The following is a 20114-nucleotide window of genomic DNA, read 5'->3' as shown; positions in this document are numbered from 1 at the left end:
CAGAGGACACAGGACAATATCCAGACCACATCCGCACCTGAGAGAACCCAGCACCTCGCGAAGGGGGTAAGATACAAGCCCCGGCCCCGCGGGAGCCGAGCGCCCCTCCCCCCAGCTCCCGGCGGGAGAAGAGCAGGCAGAGCGGGAGGGAGACGGAGCCCAGGACTGCCGAACACCCAGCCCCAGCCATCCGGGCCAGAGTGCAGGGCGCTCGATACTAGGAAAACAGGGCAGCAAGAACAGTGAGCGGGCACTGGAGGCTGGGCGCCAGAGGACATAAGAAAAGCGCGCGACCATTTTTTTTTTTTTTGCTTTTTTGCTGTTTTGTTTTGGCGAGCGCATTTTGGAAGTCTTAAAGGGATAGGGACCCCAATACTAGGGAAACAGGGCAGAAAGACCGGTGAGCAGAGGCCTGAGGCTGGCACTGGAGAATAAAGAAAAACGAACAACCACCTTTTTTTTTAATTAAAAAATTTTCTTTTATTTAAAAAATTTTTTTTTTTTTCTTTTTTTTTTGGTGGTCGTTGTTTTGTTTTGGCAGGTGCTTTTTGGAAGTCTTAAAGGGGCAGGGCGGGTCACTTAATCCAGAGGTAGGGAATCCGGGATCTCTGGGCACCCTAACCCCTGGGCTGCAGGGAGCAGGGAGGCCCCTTACGGAGATAAATAGCCTTCCAGCAGCTCCTGCTCCAACGTGACTCCACCATTTTGGAGCAGCTGCCTGAGCCAGGCCACGCCCACAGCAACAGTGGAGATTAACTCTATAGCAGCCGGGCAGGAAGCAGAAATCCTGTCTGCGCGCAGCTGCCCAGCAAAAGCCACTAGAGGTCGCTGTTCTCCCAGGAGAGGAGGGCCACAAACCAACAAGAAAGGAAGTCCTTCCAGCCGTCACTCGTCCCAGATCTGCAAACTATTCCTATCACCATGAAAAGGCAAAGCTACAGGCAGACAAAGATCACAGAGACAACACCAGAGAAGGAGACAGACCTAACCAGTCTTCCTGAAAAAGAATTCAAAATAAGAATCATAAACATGCTGACAGAGATGCAGAGAAATACGCAAGAGAAATGGGATGAAGTCCGGAAGGAGATCACAGATGCCAGAAAGGAGATCGCAGAAATGAAACAAACTCTGGAAGGATTTATAAGCAGAATGGATAGAATGCAAGAGGCCATTGATGGAATTGAAATCAGAGAACAGGAACGCATAGAAGCTGACATAGAGAGAGACAAAAGGATCTCCAGGAATGAGACAATATTAAGAGAACTGTGTGACCAATCCAAAAGGAACAATATCCGTATTATAGGGGTCCCAGAAGAAGAAGAGAGAGGAAAAGAGATGGAAAGTATCTTAGAAGAAATAATTGCTGAAAAATTCCCCACACTGGGGGAGGAAGTGATCGAACAGACCACGGAAATACACAGAACCCCCAACAGAAAGGATCCAAGAAGGGCAACACCAAGACACATAATAATTAAAATGGCAAAGATCAAGGACAAGGAAAGAGTGTTAAAGGCAGCTAGAGAGAAAAAGGTCACCTATAAAGGAAAACCCATCAGGCTAACGTCAGATTTCTCAACAGAAACCCTACAGGCCAGAAGAGAATGGCATGATATATTTAATACAATGAAACAGAAGGGCCTTGAACCAAGGATACTGTATCCAGCACGACTATCATTCAAATATGACGGTGGGATTAAACAATTCCCAGACAAACAAAAGCTGAGGGAATTTGCTTTCCACAAACCACCTCTACAGAACATCTTACAGGGACTGCTCTAGATGGGAGCACTCCTAGAAAGAGCACAGCACAAAACACCCAACATATGAAGAATCGAGAAGGAGGAACAAGAAGGGAGAGAAGAAAAGAATCTCCAGACAGTGTATATAACAGCTCAATAAGCGAGCTAAGTTAGGCAGTAAGATACTAAAGAGGCTAACCTTGAACCTTTGGTAACCACGAATTTAAAGCCTGCAATGGCAATAAGTACATATCTTTCAATAGTCACCCTAAATGTTAATGGGTTGAATGCACCAATCAAAAGACACAGAGTAACAGAATGGATGAAAAAGCAAGACCCATCTATATGCTGCTTACAAGAAACTCACCTCAAACCCAAATACATGTACAGACTAAAAGTCAAGGGATGGAAAAACATATTTCAAGCAAACAACAGTGAGAAGAAAGCAGGGGTTGCAGTACTAATATCAGACAAAATAGACTTCAAAACAAAGAAAGTAACAAGAGATAAAGAAGGACACTACATAATGATAAAGGGCTCAGTCAAACAAGAGGATATAACCATTCTAAATATATATGCACCCAACACAGGAGCACCAGCATATGTGAAACAAATACTAACAGAACTAAAGGGAGATATAGACTGCAATGCATTCATTCTAGGAGACTTCAACACACCACTGACCCCAAAGGATAGATCCACTGGGCAGAAAATAAGTAAGGACACGGAAGCACTGAACAACACAGTAGAGCAGATGGACCTAATAGACATCTATAGAACTCTACATCCAAAAGCAGCGGGATATACATTCTTCTCAAGTGCACATGGAACATTCTCCAGAATAGACCACATACTAGACCACAAAAAGAGCCTCAGAAAATTCCAAAAGATTGAAATCCTACCAACCAACTTTTCAGACCACAAAGGCATAAAACTAGAAATAAACTGTACAAAGAAAGCAAAGAGGCTCACAAACACATGGAGGCTTAACAACACGCTCCTAAATAATCAATGGATCAATGACCAAATCAAAATGGAGATCCAGCAATATATGGAAACAAATGACAACAACAACACTAAGCCCCAACTTCTGTGGGACACAGCAAAAGCAGTCCTAAGAGGAAAGTATATAGCAATCCAAGCACATTTAAAAAAGGAAGAGCAATCCCAAATGAATGGTCTAATGTCACAATTATCGAAATTGGAAAAAGAAGAACAGATGAGGCCTAAGGTCAGCAGAAGGAGGGACATAATAAAGATCAGAGAAGAAATAAATAAAATTGAGAAGAATAAAACAATAGCAAAAATCAATGAAACCAAGAGCTGGTTCTTCGAGAAAATAAACAAAATAGATAAGCCTCTAGACAGACTTATTAAGAAGAAAAGAGAGTCAACACAAATCAACAGTATCAGAAACGAGAAAGGAAAAATCACGACGGACCCCACGGAAATGCAAAGAATTATTGGAGACTACTATGAAAACCTATATGCTAACAAGCTGGGAAACCTAGGAGAAATGGACAACTTCCTAGAAAAATATAACCTTCCAAGATTGACCCAGGAAGAAACAGAGAATCTAAACAGACCAATTACCAGCAACGAACTTGAAGCGGTAATCAAAAAACTACCAAAGAACAAAACCCCCAGGCCAGATGGATTTACCTCGGAATTTTATCAGATATTCAGGGAAGACATAATACCCATTCTCCTTAAAGTTTTCCAAAAAATAGAGGAGGAGGGGATACTCCCAAACTCATTCTATGAAGCTAACATCACCCTAATACCAAAACCAGGCAAAGAACCCACCAAAAAAGAAAACTACAGACCAATATCCCTGATGAACGTAGATGCAAAAATACTCAACAAAATATTAGCAAACAGAATTCAAAAATACATCAAAAGGATCATACACCATGACCAAGTGGGATTCATTCCAGGGATGCAAGGATGGTACAACATTCGAAAGTCCATCAACATCATCCACCACATCAACAAAAAGAAAGACAAAAACCACATGATCATCTCCATAGATGCTGAAAAAGCATTTGACAAAGTTCAACATCCATTCATGTTAAAAACTCTCAGCAAAATGGGAATAGAGGGCAAGTACCTCAACATAATAAAGGCCATCTATGATAAACCCACAGCCAACATTATATTGAACAGCGAGAAGCTGAAAGCATTTCCTCTGAGATCGGGAACTAGACAGGGATGCCCACTCTCTCCACTGTTATTTAACATAGTACTGGAGGTCCTAGCCATGGCAATCAGACAAAATAAAGAAATACAAGGAATCCAGATTGGTAAAGAAGAAGTTAAACTGTCACTATTTGCAGATGACATGATACTGTACATAAAAAACCCTAAAGACTCCACCCCAAAACTACTAGAACTGATATCGGAATACAGCAAAGTTGCAGGATACAAAATCAACACACAGAAATCTGTGGCTTTCCTATATACTAACAATGAACCAACAGAGAGAGAAATCAGGAAAACAACTCCATTCACAATTGCATCAAAAAAAATAAAATACCTAGGAATAAACCTAACCAAAGAAGTGAAAGACTTATACTCTGAAAACTACAAGTCACTCTTAAGAGAAATTAAAGGGGACACTAACAGATGGAAACTCATCCCATGCTCGTGGCTAGGAAGAATTAATATCGTTAAAATGGCCATCCTGCCCAAAGCAATATACAGATTTGATGCAATCCCTATGAAACTACCAGCAACATTCTTCAATGAACTGGAACAAATAATTCAAAAATTCATATGGAAACACCAAAGACCCCGAATAGCCAAAGCAATCCTGAGAAAGAAGAATAAAGTAGGGGGGATCTCACTCCCCAACTTCAAGCTCTACTATAAAGCCATAGTAATCAAGACAATTTGGTACTGGCACAAGAGCAGAGCCACAGACCAATGGAACAGACTAGAGAATCCAGACATTAACCCAGACATATATGGTCAATTAATATTTGATAAAGGAGCCATGGACATACAATGGCAAAATGACAGTCTCTTCAACAGGTGGTGCTGGCAAAACTGGACAGCTACATGTAGGAGAATGAAACTGGACCATTGTCTAACCCCATATACAAAAGTAAACTCAAAATGGATCAAAGACCTGAATGTAAGTCATGAAACCATTAAACTCTTGGAAGAAAACATAGGCAAAAACCTCTTAGACATAAACATGAGTGACCTCTTCTTGAACATATCTCCCCGGGCAAGGAAAACAACAGCAAAAATGAGTAAGTGGGACTATATTAAGCTGAAAAGCTCCTGTACAGCAAAAGACACCATCAATAGAACAAGAAGGATCCCTACAGTATGGGAGAATATATTTTAAAATGACACATCCGATAAAGGCTTGACGTCCAGAATATATAAAGAGCTCACACGCCTCAACAAACAAAAAACAAATAACCCAATTAAAAAATGGGCAGAGGAACTGAACAGACAGTTCTCCAAAAAAGAAATACAGATGGCCAACAGACACATGAAAAGATGCTCCACATCGCTAATTATCAGAGAAATGCAAATTAAAACTACAATGAGGTATCACCTCACACCAGTAAGGATGGCTGCCATCCAAAAGACAAACAACAACAAATGTTGGCGAGGCTGTGGAGAAAGGGGAACCCTCCTACACTGCTGGTGGGAATGTAAACTTGTTCAACCATTGTGGAAAGCAGTATGGAGGTACATCAAAATGCTCAAAACAGACTTACCATTTGACCCAGGAATTCCACTCCTAGGAATTTACCCTAAGAATGCAGCAATCAAGTTTGAGAAAGACAGATGCACCCCTATGTTTATTGCAGCACTATTTACAATAGCCAAGAATTGGAAGCAACCTAAATGTCCATCAATAGATGAATGGATAAAGAAGATGTGGTACATATACACAATGGAATACTACTCAGCCATAAGAAAAGGGCAAATCCAATCATTTGCAGCAACATGGATGGAGCTGGAGGGTATTATGCTCAGTGAAACAAGCCAAGCGGAGAAAGAGAAATACCAAATGATTTCACTTATCTGTGGAATATAAGAACAAAGGAAAAACTGAAGGAACAAAACAGCAGCAGAATCACAGAACTCAAGAATGGACTAACAGGTACCAAAGGGAAAGGGACTGGGGAGGATGGGTGGGTAGGGAGGGATAAGGGGGGGAGAAGAAGGGGGGTATTAAGATTAACATGCATGGGGGGGTAGGAGAAAAGGGAGGGCTGTACAACACAGAGAAGGCAAGTAGTGATTCTACAACATTTTGCTATGCTGATGGACAGTGACTGTAAAGGGGTTTATAGGGGAGACCTGGTATAGGGGAGAGCCTAGTAAACATAATATTCGTCATGTAAGTGTAGTTTAGTGATACCAAAAACAAAGCAAAAAAAAAAAAGGGCAGTTCCTGTGTGGTAACCTCCAACGAGTTCTACACAAGGGTATAAAGGGCATATAAAAGTGTAGGCAAAGGGTCTGTTTGTGTTTATACAGAGGATCAAAGCCTAATTGGGCTACCCCGAAAATGAACTAAGATACGATATGAAAAAGAACTTCCAACATCTGCACTCTCTGGAAGACTTATGCCAGAAGATGATCATCAAAAAACCCCAACAAAGATCCACGCACTGCTATAGCTGTAGATGCACTCATCCCACGAGCTCCTGGACTTGCCATGGGAATGAGGAAGGAGATATCTAAGCTGGCCTGTGCATACAGTAAAACAACAAATTGGACTGGATCTATACTGTTAGAACTCAACCAAGAATTTGGAGAAGTGCAAATTGTAGCACTCCAAAGTCTTACAACTACAGACTATTTACTGTTAAAAGAACATATGGCATGTGAACAGTCCCCAGGAATGGGTTGTTTTAATTTGTCTGATTTCTCTCAGACTGTTCAAGTTCAGTTGGACAATATCCACCATATCATAGATAAGTTTTCACAAATGCCTAAGGTGCCTAACTGGTTTTCTTGGTTTCACTGGAGATGGCTGGTAATTACAGGTATGCTTTGGTTATGTAACTATACTCCTATTATGTTAATGTGTGTGCGCAATTTAAGTAGTAGCTTAAAACCTATACATGCTGAAGTTACTCTACAAGAAGATATGTCAAAGAAATAATCAATCTTCCCATGTTTTCTGCCGCCTGCTACTTCTATAGCTTTTCTTCTTCCTTCCTAATTACAACCCTTAAATAGAATTCGTGCCTCATATCAAATTTACCGACTATCATAATTCTTCCAAGTGGTAAAGATACCGCAAGACAAATGCTGGGCATAGAAGCCAAAGGGCATAAATATGCAAAGAATTAAAAAGCTAACCTTTTTAAACAATAAGGCTTCTCTCTCACTTACCAACTTCACATTTCCCTGTATGGCCCCGGAAGATGACTGGTTAGCCAGAGACGGGTAAGATTCCTCAAGGGAGGAACAACCTAAGACAGGCACAGTCGCAGGGGGGCCATCAGGTGAGAAATTGGGGATCAACAGAGGTGAGGCTTAGAACCTCACCCCCCCGTTCTGAGAGAAATCTTCTGCATACGTGGATGTTTTATTGCCCTGGTCTAGCTTGGATTAACACATAGTCTACAGGCACACACCTGATCATCTACATTTGCTCTCTTACAACACTAAACTATGTTTTCTACCTTTATCTTGTATCTACCTACCACTTCAGCATTTTATTAAAAATAATAATAATAAAGAGAGAAATGTGGTATCCACATATAAATCAAGTATAAAAACCAAATGAGTATTCATATTTGAACTGACTGTTTATAGTTCATAATGCATGAGCAAAACCGAAAGTTTCTGTGATGACTGCCCTTGTACTGTTCACTATGTAACTTATTCATTATGTAAGAATTTGTTCTCCATGTAAGAACCTGTTTGTTATGCCTCAGAAGATTGGAGACTGACGAAAATTAGGCTTGGGGTGGATTAATGATTGTGCATTGAGCACTGACTCCCCTATACAGAATTTTATTGTCGTTAACAACCATTTGATCAATAAATATGAGAGATGCCTTCACAAAAAAAAAAAAAAAAAAAAAAAAAAAAAGGACAGACTTCCAATGGTAAAATAAATAAGTAACCGGGATGTAATGTATAGCCTAAGGAATATAGTCAATATATTGTAACAGCTTGGTAGGGTGATAGCTGGAACCTAGAATTATGTATATAAATGTTTTACCACTGTGTTGTACACTTGAAACTAATGTAATGTAATACTGTGCATCAACTACCCTTCAATAAAAAATAATTATTTAAAAAAAAAAATCCATAACACAATGGGTTAACAGCTTGATTGTAAAATATATGCTTCCTCAATTTGAATGACATTAATGTCTTATTTCTTTATTAAAATTTACAGTTGACCACGGAGGAGTACTGTAGTAGGAACATGGGTTTTGAAGCTGAATAGATTTAGGCTTGAATCTTAGCTTTGCCAGTTTGTTGGTGGTAACTGTGGGGAAGTCACAATCTTTTTGAATTTCCTATCAGCAAAAGGGAGGAAAAAAATAGTGGAGCCAATGTGAGGATTAAATGATCTAGTCTACATACAGTCTGTGGCACAGAGCCTGGGTCTGCTAAGTGTTCAGGAAATATTTGTTCTTACCAAAGATGTAATTCATGCGAAGTACCTCCACCAAATAGATACCCTTTCCACCCCACCTCCCAAATGCCAAATTTCCTTCTAGCCTAAATGAGAATGGATTTTACTAAAAATCCAGACACAAGGCCACAAGGCTGTGTACGTTCTGAGGAGGGACTTGAGATTTGATATCTTTTTATGCCATGTAGCAGGTTGAATGGTAGCCCTGAAGATATATTCATTTCCTAATCTCTGAAGCTGTGAATATTACCGTATATGGCAAAAGAGTGGATCTCATCTTACATGTCAAAAGATGTGATTAAGTTCAGAATGTGAGAGCGGAAGTTTATACTGGCTCATCTGGGTGGGCCCTAAATGTGATCACATGTATCCAAGCCTGCCTCATGCTCCCCTTCACCACTAACTTACACTTTCTGGATTCTGGTAGTTCACCCAATCTGCTCCTTTGTGACCCCTTTCACAAGAAGGAAAAGAAAGCCAATGGCAGCTAGACTGACTCAAGCTGGGCCAGCAGGAGCCCACAGCCCCCGCAGTGGCTCCCCCAGGCTGGGCTTCTGCTTGCAGTGAGCTCTGGCCAGGGGGCTCAGCCCAGTGTGGCAGCCGACCCCCTCCAGGGCAGGGGTGCTGCACTGTGCAGCAACGGGCTGGTGTTTCTCCAAGAGACAGTTCAGAGAGCCCAACCCACTAAGCAAGGTCAAGTGTAAACGGCAGTGGATAAAAGGAAACAGAATTATTTTAATCCAGACATCCTATGCTTTGATTGTGGGGAACTCTGAGATTCTTTCTTTGCTTTCTAACTCACCAGAGTAATCAGAACTGCAATTTTTAGAAAACACCTTATTTTTTTTAAATTTATAAATATCCTAAATTATTTATTACTAAAGCATCATTGATATACAATCTTTTGTTGGTTTCAAATATACAACAAAGTGGTTCATATTATTAAAACCCATATTATTAAATCCTCATTCCCTCTAGTGTGATCAATATTTGTCAATGTAGTTAGATGTTACAGAATCATTAACTGTATTCTCTGGAAAACACCTTATTTTTAAGAACCATGAGCAGCAGGATGCCTGGAATTCATCTGAGTTGACACTTTCACCCTTCTGACTATTTAGCGCTGTTCAAAACTGGTGTCCTTGTAAGAAAGGCAGAGAGAGTTCTGAAACACGCACGGAAGAAAGACACAGATGTGAGCGAAGGCAGAGATTGGAGTGATGAGGCAGCCGGCAGCCAGAAGCTGGAAGGGGCAAGGAAGGATTCCTCGCAGAGCCTCCAGAAGGCGGCTGACACCTTCGTTTCATACTTGTGGCCTCCAGAACGGTGACCGAACATCTCTGCTATTCTAAGCCACCCTGCCTGTGGTAACTTGTGCCCGCAGCCCTGGGAGAGACTGCACGGGGGTGATCTGCCCTGGGGGGCTGAGTCCTCTAATTCTCGCAACAGCTCTAACAGAGAAAAGCCCGTGAGCATGCATCACAGCCCCACAGGTGCTCACAAGACAGGTCTTCACAGGACCTGGGCAGGGCAGGGGCAGGTGAGGCCCTGGGTCCACCTTTCGCACTCCCATATTCTCTAGGGCCTAGGGTTCCTCCTTGGGGATAGCAGAGCTTTTCTTTCCACAGTTAGAGACAATGCTTAAAATGCAAATATTTTCAGTTGCCTAATTTCTCCACCTCCGTAGGCACCTCTGTGTTCTGTAGTAAATGACTTTACTACGGGTCCTTTCCTGCATGTGGGCTCTGAGAGGGAAGACAGCAGGAAGAGCACATGGGACCAGAGGCGGTGTTGCCATGGTGAAGCCAAGCACAAAGCAGGAGTGGAGAGCCTGGAGCCCTGGGCTCCCTGCGTTACAGTTTCACAGAGCCAGCCAGAGACGCTGGCCCTCCACCGGGCTGATAACCTGGTCTTTACGACTCCCAGCAACCCTGCACATTTTACAAAGGCAATCAATCAGTTTGTCCAAATTCATGGAAGAGGGCTAAGACAGGACGTGAGCAAATGTTCCTCTGTCCTCAAGCCCTTGGCATAGGGATGTCTTGTTTCCTTTAATAAAGAGAAGTAAAGAAAAATGCAGTTAAGGGATCCACATTTCCCAGATTCACGTGTGTGAGCCCAGAAGGTGTTCACACGTCATGCTGTTCAAGTGCGCAGTGCTAACCATTCTCTGGGTGCTCCTGAACTGAGCGGCCACAGCCTCCTTCCCCCACGTCGGAGCGGCTCTTAGGGCTGGAGGTCACCATGCAAAGAGGCTTCCTACTGTTCCGGTGCCTGAACAGAGAACACCTGGGGCTTGGTCCCCTCTATTACTAATTAGCTGGATGTTACTGTGATAAAGAGGGCCCTTCTTTTAACTTCTCTGTGCTTGACTTTTCCCATCTGAGATGGGGATGGATTGGGTGAGTGGTTCTCAGTCTTTGCTGCACATTAGAACTTTCTGGGTAGCTTTCGTAGGCCATACCCTATGCCAATTAAATTAGTTTCCAGGGTGTGATCCAAGCATCAGCATTTCAAAAACAGTCCAGGTGATTCTTATGTGTGGCCAAGAGTGAGAACCAGTGGATTAAATGACCTCTAAGATCCTTCCTGATGTAATGGTGTTTGTCAACATCTGCACGTAAAGCCAGTAGCCAGATATCCAGAATTCACGGAAAACACTCTGCTAAAGCCTTACACTCAACTTTTTGAGAGAAAGTCACTTCACTGTGGTTTTCCCAATAACATGGTATTTAAAATCTATATAGTGGTCTAAACCTATTATGGCCTTTCATGCTTTTACAGAGGACTAACATGATAATAGAACTATTCAGGTATCATTTAGCAAATTAATTATTCTAGGCAGTTGTTCTAAATGGTACCCTGGAGTTCTGACAAAAATAATTAATGTTATTTAGTCAACCAGCATTAACTAAGCTCTTGTTTGTTCTGAGTACTGCTAAATGCAAACTGGAGATAGAGGGGTGAATAGTCTCACATTTGAGAACTCAGTGTCCAGGGTGGTAATCATTATAACAGCAATAATAATGACAAAAGCAGCTACATTAGAAAGTACTTATTGCATATCAGGCAATGTGCCATGTACTTTTTATATGTCATTTTAGATTCTCACAAAATATTGTTCCTAGGCAAGCATCATTGCCCCCATTTTATTGCTGAGGAAACTAAGGCCCAGAGAGGTTATACAACTTGCTAAGATCACACAGCTGAGAAGTAGTCCATCTGTCATTCCAACCTATGTTACCCATGCTATTTCCACTGTACCACAGAACCTCTAGAGAGAAAGGATTGAGAAATAGAGATAGAGATGGCAGGGAGAGGGTTAACTTACATGGGGGAGAATCAGCCCTAGGATGGGGGAGTTGCTGTGAATTTTTCACATGAAAGGTGCTATGAGAAAATAAATATTATAAATTAATATTTTAACTATGTTTTGGGCTCAGTCCTATTGGGAGACACAGCACTGGAACAGATGAATTTATTATGAAGGGCTAGTTCTCCACAATCAGTTCCAACTCCCTAAAATTAGTTAAAAAAAATAAACCCATAACAGTTGGACTGCATAACCCAACAATGTCATTTTTCAGCCAATATGAGGTCTTTGGGTCTGATCATATTTTCACTTTTGATGATTGCCATCAGTGATAGAAAATGTGTAAAGGGGAGAAGACAGTGGTGGGCATAGCTGTAACAATCCATTTCTCTATGGTGTTCATATCCAAAGGCTGTGTGAGCCAGCACATTATGAAGGCCTACACACACACACACACACACACACACACACACATACTATTCAAAATGAGTTAAGACCTAGAGATCAATATATATAATAGATATGTATATATATATATACATATATATATTATATATATTACATATATTCAGAAATTTAAATGTAAAGCTAATATTTGAGAAAGTACTAAGCTAAAATAATTCACCCATGAAAACCAGTTGTAGCTTAAAGGGTAGTAAACACTATGGCCTAGAGCATGAAAAGGGAAAAAGAAACTAGCAACAAATTTTCTTAATGAGGCTTTCATGAACCACCATTTTCATGTTGTAGCCAAAACAGTGAATGACCAAAGAACCTTAGGATCCTGAAGCATACATATTCAGAGACCATAGAAAGGTTTAGATATCAGATATATTTTTTTAATTCTCAAAAAATGTTTATTACATTTATATAATGGAAATTTCCTGTACATAGAAAAGATGCATAATTAAACATAGGTATTACACATATGCATAGATACACACTTCCCATGCACAGTGCAACACATAGATTTCTGTGGCTGACTACATATTTTTTATGAGGATGGGCTAGTTTACAGCAATATTTTCATATGGAAAATTATCTCCACTCTGAAAATTATGATTAAGAAAGATATATCCTGTCATTGCAAAGAATAACATAGTGGTAAGTCATTATACAACCTCAAATGAGAAAATATATCAACTACAATGTAAAATTTGGGCACCATCTATTCCTGAAGGGAATCAAGAGACATGTATGAAACTGGAGCAAGGAGGTATTGGGTTAATAGACTGAAAAGAGACACATGATTTGTTCATTTTATATTACTTGTTCTAATATTACTTCTAAAGATTTGGAAAAAACCAATGAGAATAAAGATGGTACTATACGAAACAGCTGGTGTGCTGAAAACCAATTTTTAAATTTGTAGTAGGAGCATTTTTACAAGACAGACCATAGCTTCTATTTCCCTTCCAAATGCTTATCAGATAAGAAGTGAACATTTAGAGAACAGGTTTGTTTTCTACGTGAAATCCTCTTTCTATATGCTCCCCACCCCCTCTCACCACACACACATTACCCTTTCCCCTTAGAACCGTTGGACTAAAGATGAAAAAACCAAAGGATGTATTAAAGGAGTGTTTTTACCTTTTTGCTGATCAAACACAGATGGAGTGCTGAAATCCATTGTTGCTTGTATCATCATTTACCATCAGAATGGCAAAAAGCATCCAGGTCTCTAGAGAGGAGAAAACACCATCTCACACATTACAGTCAACACATCAGTCAGACACAGCATTACTTGCCAAGACCCCTGAGAATTAAATGTGCATTTAAGCTGCAGGTTGTTGTCAAGGCAAATGATGGAAATAGGTAAATGTTATTCCTGTAATACCTGCCAGGAAAAGAGTTACTTCTTATGGCCTCATTCATCAGCTATACCTGCCTGCAAGTGTTATACACTTCCCTCCACCCAAGAAATAAACAAAAAAGCTCAAACCCTAAAAAGCAGTATTAGAGGGGCACCTGCCTTGGGTCTGGCCCAGGGAAACACTGGAGGTCACGGAGCATCAGCAGCTGGAATGTTCCTTTAAACCAACAGAAATCTCAATGGGTGAATGAGGATTCACAGGGCCAGACGGAGCATGTGCAAAGCTGCCAATGCAGTTTGGATTCGGCTTTGCTCCTGGTGGAGTGAGAACTGCATTCGAGTCATGTGAGCAGAGTGGCGTCTCAATGGAATAGGGCGTAAATATTGTAGCAGGAGGCTGCTGGCCATGTGCTGTATCGAGTAATTACTGGCTTTCACAGCTCATCTGCAGACTCCCTTCAGCTTCGTTCTCCACAGGACAGGGAGAATCGGGGGGATGGGAGTGCATTTGAAAGGTTCTATTTCCAGGCTCAGAAATCCACGACAATAAAATCAAAACAGTCTGCAATCACAAGGGTGTTAGTGCAGCAGTACAGGCGGTGGTAAAATCCTGAAAATCGCCAGAATGTACATCATTTGATGAGCAATTGAATAAATGGTAGTAAATTAACCTTCTAGAGTAAAAAATCTGAGGTAAATCTAGATATATATTTACAGGGTGAGATGTCTCTAATCTTCGTTAAATGAGAAAAAAAGTTATATATTTCATTTGTTCATGTTTCTGTGAAACCAGCATCTACCCACTGAATTGTAAATATGTTAATATATGTTCACTGGAACACTGAGGAAGATTAGATGCCAGACATAATACTGGTTACCACACCTGGGATTGCAATTAAAGCAGGAGATTTCTAACTCATTCTTTATCTACCTCTGCACCATAGGCTTATTATAACAGATGTCCATTATTTTATATTTGCCATTAAATATCTGAAATAATAAACTCAAAACCAACAAAGCTGTACATTCAAGACACAAACAGATTTTTGGATAAGTCAAACAGCTGTATAGCAAATGCTCTCAAAAATGATGTTGCAATGGTAAAAACTGTTTCCTTGTTTAACTTAATTAGAGTGTTAATGTGGAAATGAAAGCAGAAGCCATTTTTCTACATATATGACCCAGTTTTTGTCAGTATGGACTGACATAGTTTATAAATTGTGTTCTTTGACAGAGAAACTTATTTCTCACCTGTTGCCTCTCATGTCTTCTCGCTGCCGCATCATTTAGCTTTTCCATTAAGACACTGGCCTGAGTTTCCTGTGACAATACTGCTACTCACTCAGCTTCCCCACAGGGGCCCCTCCTCCCCAAATGCCTTGTGTTCTTTTAAGTGAAAACACAGGTAAAGCATTTTATATAAATCATTATATATAAAATGTGCTCCTACAGTAAATCTCTTAAATTTCCCAATGCTGGTTTTTCGCATTAACCATGAAACCCGACCCAAGGGTGCTGAGAGGTAACTGAGGGAACTCTGACCTGCACGAGCAGATTCGCAGCCAGGAGAAACAGCTCAAGCTCACCCACCTGACTGAGGTAAAAGGAGTTGCGGCCACTCAGTCCTAAATAAGAGAAAAAGGATTTAAATTAATGCACCAATTGTACAGAAGGATTACTCTGCCCCAATCATTTCTGTTGGTTGATGCAGCCGTGGGCAAGACAGAAAAAGTCTCCATACTCAGTGAACTCACACTCTTTTTGGCCATGCTGGAGTAATAGAGACTGGATTTACCTCCTGCTTAAACAACTAGAAAACTGGGAAAAATATCTGAAACAATGGTTTCCACACAGCAGGCAGTGGAGGCCCATGATCCCTGAGAGGAGAGAGTGAATGAGCTCAGCCTGAGTCCCCTGCTGACCACCTGGGGAGACTTCCCAGGCTGAAGCACAGGGAGGGTGCAGTGGGCTCAATGGTGGTACCCCAAAAAGATGTACCCACATCTTAATCCTCAAAACCTCTGAGCACGGCCTTATTTGGAAAAAGGGTCTTTGCATATGCAATTAAGTTGAGGGTCTTAGTTGAAATCATCCTAGATTATCTGAGTGGGCCCCAAACCCAATGACTAGTGTCCTTATAATGGACACGCCTAGAGAGGTGGAGGTCATGTGACCAGAGGTTGGCATGATACAGCCACAAACTAAGGTACACTTGGGGTCCCTGGAAGCTGCAAGAAGCAAGGAACACACTGTTCCCTAGAGCTTCTGGGGGGAGTACGGGGTTGTCAACACCTTGCTTCTGAACTTCTGGTCTCCAAAACTGTGAGAGAATAAATGTCTTTGTTTTTGGCTACCAAGTTTGTGCTAATTTATTACAGTTTCACGAAACTTGCAGAGAGGAGGAACTCTCAAAATAAATGCAAAGTCTTTATAATTGCTACATTTCTCTGCCTGTTTATATCATCACCAAAACCAAATTAAAATGTAGACAATTTCATGTTTGTAAAAGGGCTGTTTGGGGCACATTTTAAAGAAAGGCAGTAGACTAGAAAGGGCATGAACTTGAGTTTGTTTCTTGTTAGCTGTATGATTTAGACAAGTTACATAACCTTTACGAGCCTCGGTGCCTAATCTGTGGCATGGGAACCCCACCCCCCAACTTCTTGTGAGAGTAACTATCACTCATCCACTTCCTGTACTGCAAACATAGAGATAATTCTTTCCATACAACCAAAGCCAAGTGTAAGATCACATTTGGCTGTTTCTTCAAGTGCATTTTGAATAAGGCCCTCATTCAGACATACTCCCACATTTTCACGCATATCAGGACTGGTGGTTCATGAATTCTTAGCTGTACTGTAGGCGAGGAAGAGAGGAAAGGTCTGTATGACTATAAAACCTGCTCTTGGCTTTTTCTCCATCCCATTTCTCCATTCTCACATCAGGCCATGCTGGTCTCCTTTGCATTCTTTGAATGTACCTCGCCCTTTTCCCGCCTCCCAAAACCTTGCCGTGCTATCCCTCCACTTAGAATGTTCTTTTCCCAGTGCAAATGCCACCATTTCAGAGAGGCTTCCCCTGACCACATAATCTAAAACAGCCTTCTGCTTCTCTCCATTCATCACTTCCTTCTCCAGAATGCCACCATGTAGAGTTACAATGAGAAATACTCCTGCGAGGGAGGCAGGACCTTCGCCAGTGTTGTGACATCAGTCAAGCTCAGTGCTTGTCAGACTACCTGTAGCAAAAATCAGGTTTTTAAATTTCCAAAATGTCACAGACCGATTCATTAATAAAATATAATAAAAATTAATAATAGAAAATAAAAAGAAGAAATAAGATTTACAGAAGCTAGCCCCAGTGTTTTTATTAGGTTCAGCAGGCATAAAGTCATATCAACAAATATAATCAAAACAATGTAGACTAAAAAGGGAATTCTGAAATATGTACACATTGTTCATTTAAAGTACATTTAGGCATGCTATACTGCCCAACATGGTAGCCACTAGCCACATATGGCTATTTAAATTTAATTAAAATGAATAGAATTATTTCCTTAATCACAGTGGCCACTGTGAGATGATGATAAGAAAGTAAAAAGACAAACCACAGACAGGAAGAAGATAATTGCAAAATGTATCTGATAAACTACTTGCATCCAGAATATATAAAGAATCACAAAACTTACTAATAAAAAATAAACAACCCCCTTTTAAAAAGGGCAAAGGTTTGAACAGACATGACCCCAAAGAAGAGATAGAGATGGCAAATAAGTACAGGAAAAGATGCTCAGCATTGCTAATCATTCGGAAAGTGTAAATTAAAATTACAATGAAATACCACTACATTCCTATTGGGATGGCCTAAGAAAAGCTAAGAACACACTATGTGCTGATGAGGATACTAGAACTCTGACACACTGCTGATGGGAATGTAAAATGGCACAGCTATTTTGGAAAACAGTTCGGCAGTTTCTTATAGAGTTAACATAAATATGGTCCAGCAGCCCAACTGCCTGTCATTTACTTAAAAGAAATGAAAACATCTCTTTTCACAAATACCTGTATGGGTATGTTTGCAGCAGCTTTATCATCATCAAAAAGTGGGAAACAACCCAAATATTCATCAACTGGTGAATGAATGAATGAGCACACTGTGGTACACGTATGTGAGGGAATCCTACTCAGCAATAAAAAGGGTCAAAGTCTTGATGCATGCAACAATTGGGTGAATCTTAAGCGCATTATGCTGAGGGAAAGAAGCCAGACATAAAAGGCTACATACTGCATGATTCCATTTATAAAGCATTCTGGCAAACAACAGAGATAGAAATCACAGGAGTTCTTTTCAGGGGAGGGAACGGACTACCGAGGGGCTGGAGAGAACTCTTGGAGTAATAGAAATACTGTCCATCATGACTGTGGTGACAGTTACACACTCTGTATTCATTTGTTAAACTAAAGGAGCTAAACACCTCAAAAGAGTGACTATTACTGTACATAAATCATATCTTAATAAACCTGAAAGAACAAACAATACAAATTTACTTCTAAATTTAACTAATAATGGTATCCTAAATTTTAAAACACATGTTAAAAACTAAGATGAGTGAAAAGAGAAGTTTTAAGAATAAATAAATGTTTACTTTTCTTAGATTTTTATATACTGCCAGATTATAGTTGGCAAACTGGCCTTAAAATATCACAAGTTTAACACTATGTCACTGTGCATGACTCCCCACATGAGTCTGACAGCACCCAAACTGGCCTACGCCACCCTCAGTGAGACAAGTCCATCACCACAGGCTCGGAGGATGTGGTAATGTTGAATTGTTCTAACTGTTTAGAAGTGGTTACATTTGGAAGTTCTATCAATTTATGTGCTTACCTGTCTCTGACTGGTGATGGGCTTGTCTAAATATCTCTTCCCTTGCCTCTTCCCATGGTAGACTTCATACCATATAGGTCTCAGCTCAGAGAGGCCTTACTCAAATTCCTCATTACAACTAAAGCAGTCACTGACTCTGTGCATAGTTCCAAATACAGTTCATAAAATGTCCTCATTTTTCTTCTTCTAATTGTTACTATCTGTCATTAACTTGAACTTCATTATGCCTTTGTTATCTGTCTAGATTCTGAAAATTTAGTATGAAAAATAATATAAAATATCCCCTTAATAATTTTTATATTAATTATATATTGTGATAATAATAGCAGATGCTGTCAGTCCCCAGACTTTTCAATGTGCTTCAGCTGACTTTCAAATGCCTGTGTCTTTCTTTTTGTCTGAGGGCATTTTTCCAGAACTCAGAAGGCCACTTTGCCAGCTCTGGGAGTAGGCAAGAAGTGCCAGGGAATGAATCAGCTCCTTGAACCCGCAGCAGTCCTTGCGCAGTGACTCTCGGGAGCTGGTCTATGGATATCAGCTCCTTGCCTTTCGATGTAATGATCCTGGGGGTGCTGCTTCATGCCGTTTCCCCAAGTTTCTCTTTCAGGATTAAGCTCCATTGCCCCTTGCAATAACTGGTTTAATAATATACTTTGTATGGGCTGCTGTTCCCTCCCTATATAACTTCCCTCCTTTCCTACTGGTATTTCCTATACTTCTCAATAAACAACCCACAGTGAAACCATTGTCCCAGGGTCTGCTTCTGAGGAAACCCAAATTAAGACACTTCTCTACTACAGGGTTAACTTCATAAGGGCAGGGACCTTGTCTGTTTTGTCCACTCTGTGGCCCTATAATGTAGCACAGAGCAAGGCACAAAGGAGTTGAGTTGCTCAAAAAATATTTCATGAATAAAGGACTTCATTGAGTATTTTCTGGGTGAAGGACATTGAGGGACTTTCCTTGCCAAAGCTGAAGATATGTTCATTGACAATGTTACATTAAAATACAATTTAACATCATTCACTGGAGTAATTCCATATTAAGAACTTCCTGGTAAAAATTTCTGATGACCCTGAAGTTTTCCCATGCAAATAAGAAATCAAATATTTGAGAATGTTAGATGTATTACCATGTTTTAATGACATTCTGATTGTGGTGTAAACCATGGGCAAACTCACAGAAAGATTTTAGGTTGTCCTACATTTTATTCAGGTGAAAGCAGAGCTTTCCTCTCAGTGTGCTCAGGTTAAGGAAGGAGAGCTACGAGGGCAGCAGGGTAGGCACGGGTCTGGGTCTGGGACACCAGACAACCCTGAGTTTAAATCCCAGCTCAAGCACATTTCTAGCTTTGTGATATTGAGCAAATCACTTAGCCAGTTATAAATGAAGATTTAAAAATGTTTCCCTCATAGGGTTGTTGTAAGAATTAAAACCCAATAATGTATGTAAAGTGCTATTGTGGAAAATTGAGATTACGCATTAGTTTTAAATAAATCTACTGAGGTCACTTATCTATTTTATTGAAAAATGCCTTTAGGTTTGTTTCTAATTTTAGAAGGATATGTGTAGTCTTTTTTTCCTGGTTGAGTTAATTAAAAGTAACCCAAAGGAATCAGTTAGTAGTTAATTATTTGTAAGACTCATGAGAAAAATCAATCTTTTAAAACAAACGTGAGTACATCTTTGAGTGAACAAATACAGTTCTCTACCACAAACTTGATAAATCCT

General features: G+C 40.4%; 1 protein-coding gene and 1 long non-coding RNA gene across 3 annotated transcripts in view; one reads left to right on the top strand and one right to left on the bottom strand.

Moving 5' to 3' along the window:
- Nucleotides 1-20114, bottom strand: part of ANKRD55 (ankyrin repeat domain 55) — a 280917-nt gene that overhangs the window by 99694 nt on the left and 161109 nt on the right. Inside the window, exons 4-5 of the mRNA XM_036900197.2 lie at nt 15087-15121; nt 13274-13364 (exon numbers count right to left, since the gene is read on the bottom strand). Of these exons, the coding sequence (XP_036756092.2) occupies nt 13274-13331 (58 nt within the window). The 5' untranslated portion in view covers nt 13332-13364; nt 15087-15121. The remainder of the gene's footprint in view (nt 1-13273; nt 13365-15086; nt 15122-20114) is intronic.
- The window catches only part of LOC130681703 (uncharacterized), a 91716-nt gene that overhangs the window by 66764 nt on the left and 4838 nt on the right, over nt 1-20114 (top strand). Inside the window, exons 3-4 of one of the 2 annotated variants that reach the window (XR_008994962.1) lie at nt 9492-9737; nt 10058-11796. The exons of the other annotated variant lie outside the window; for it this stretch is intronic. This is a non-coding gene — a long non-coding RNA (uncharacterized LOC130681703). Of the gene's footprint in view, nt 1-9491; nt 9738-10057; nt 11797-20114 lie in introns of those variants that run through there. 2 annotated transcript variants of the gene reach the window in all.

The sequence above is a fragment of the Manis pentadactyla genome, chromosome 2 (assembly GCF_030020395.1).
Source record: "Manis pentadactyla isolate mManPen7 chromosome 2, mManPen7.hap1, whole genome shotgun sequence".
Classification (NCBI taxonomy): domain Eukaryota; kingdom Metazoa; phylum Chordata; class Mammalia; order Pholidota; family Manidae; genus Manis; species Manis pentadactyla.
Note: the sequence above shows the minus strand (reverse complement) of the source record. Positions and strands in the feature narration are given on the sequence as shown.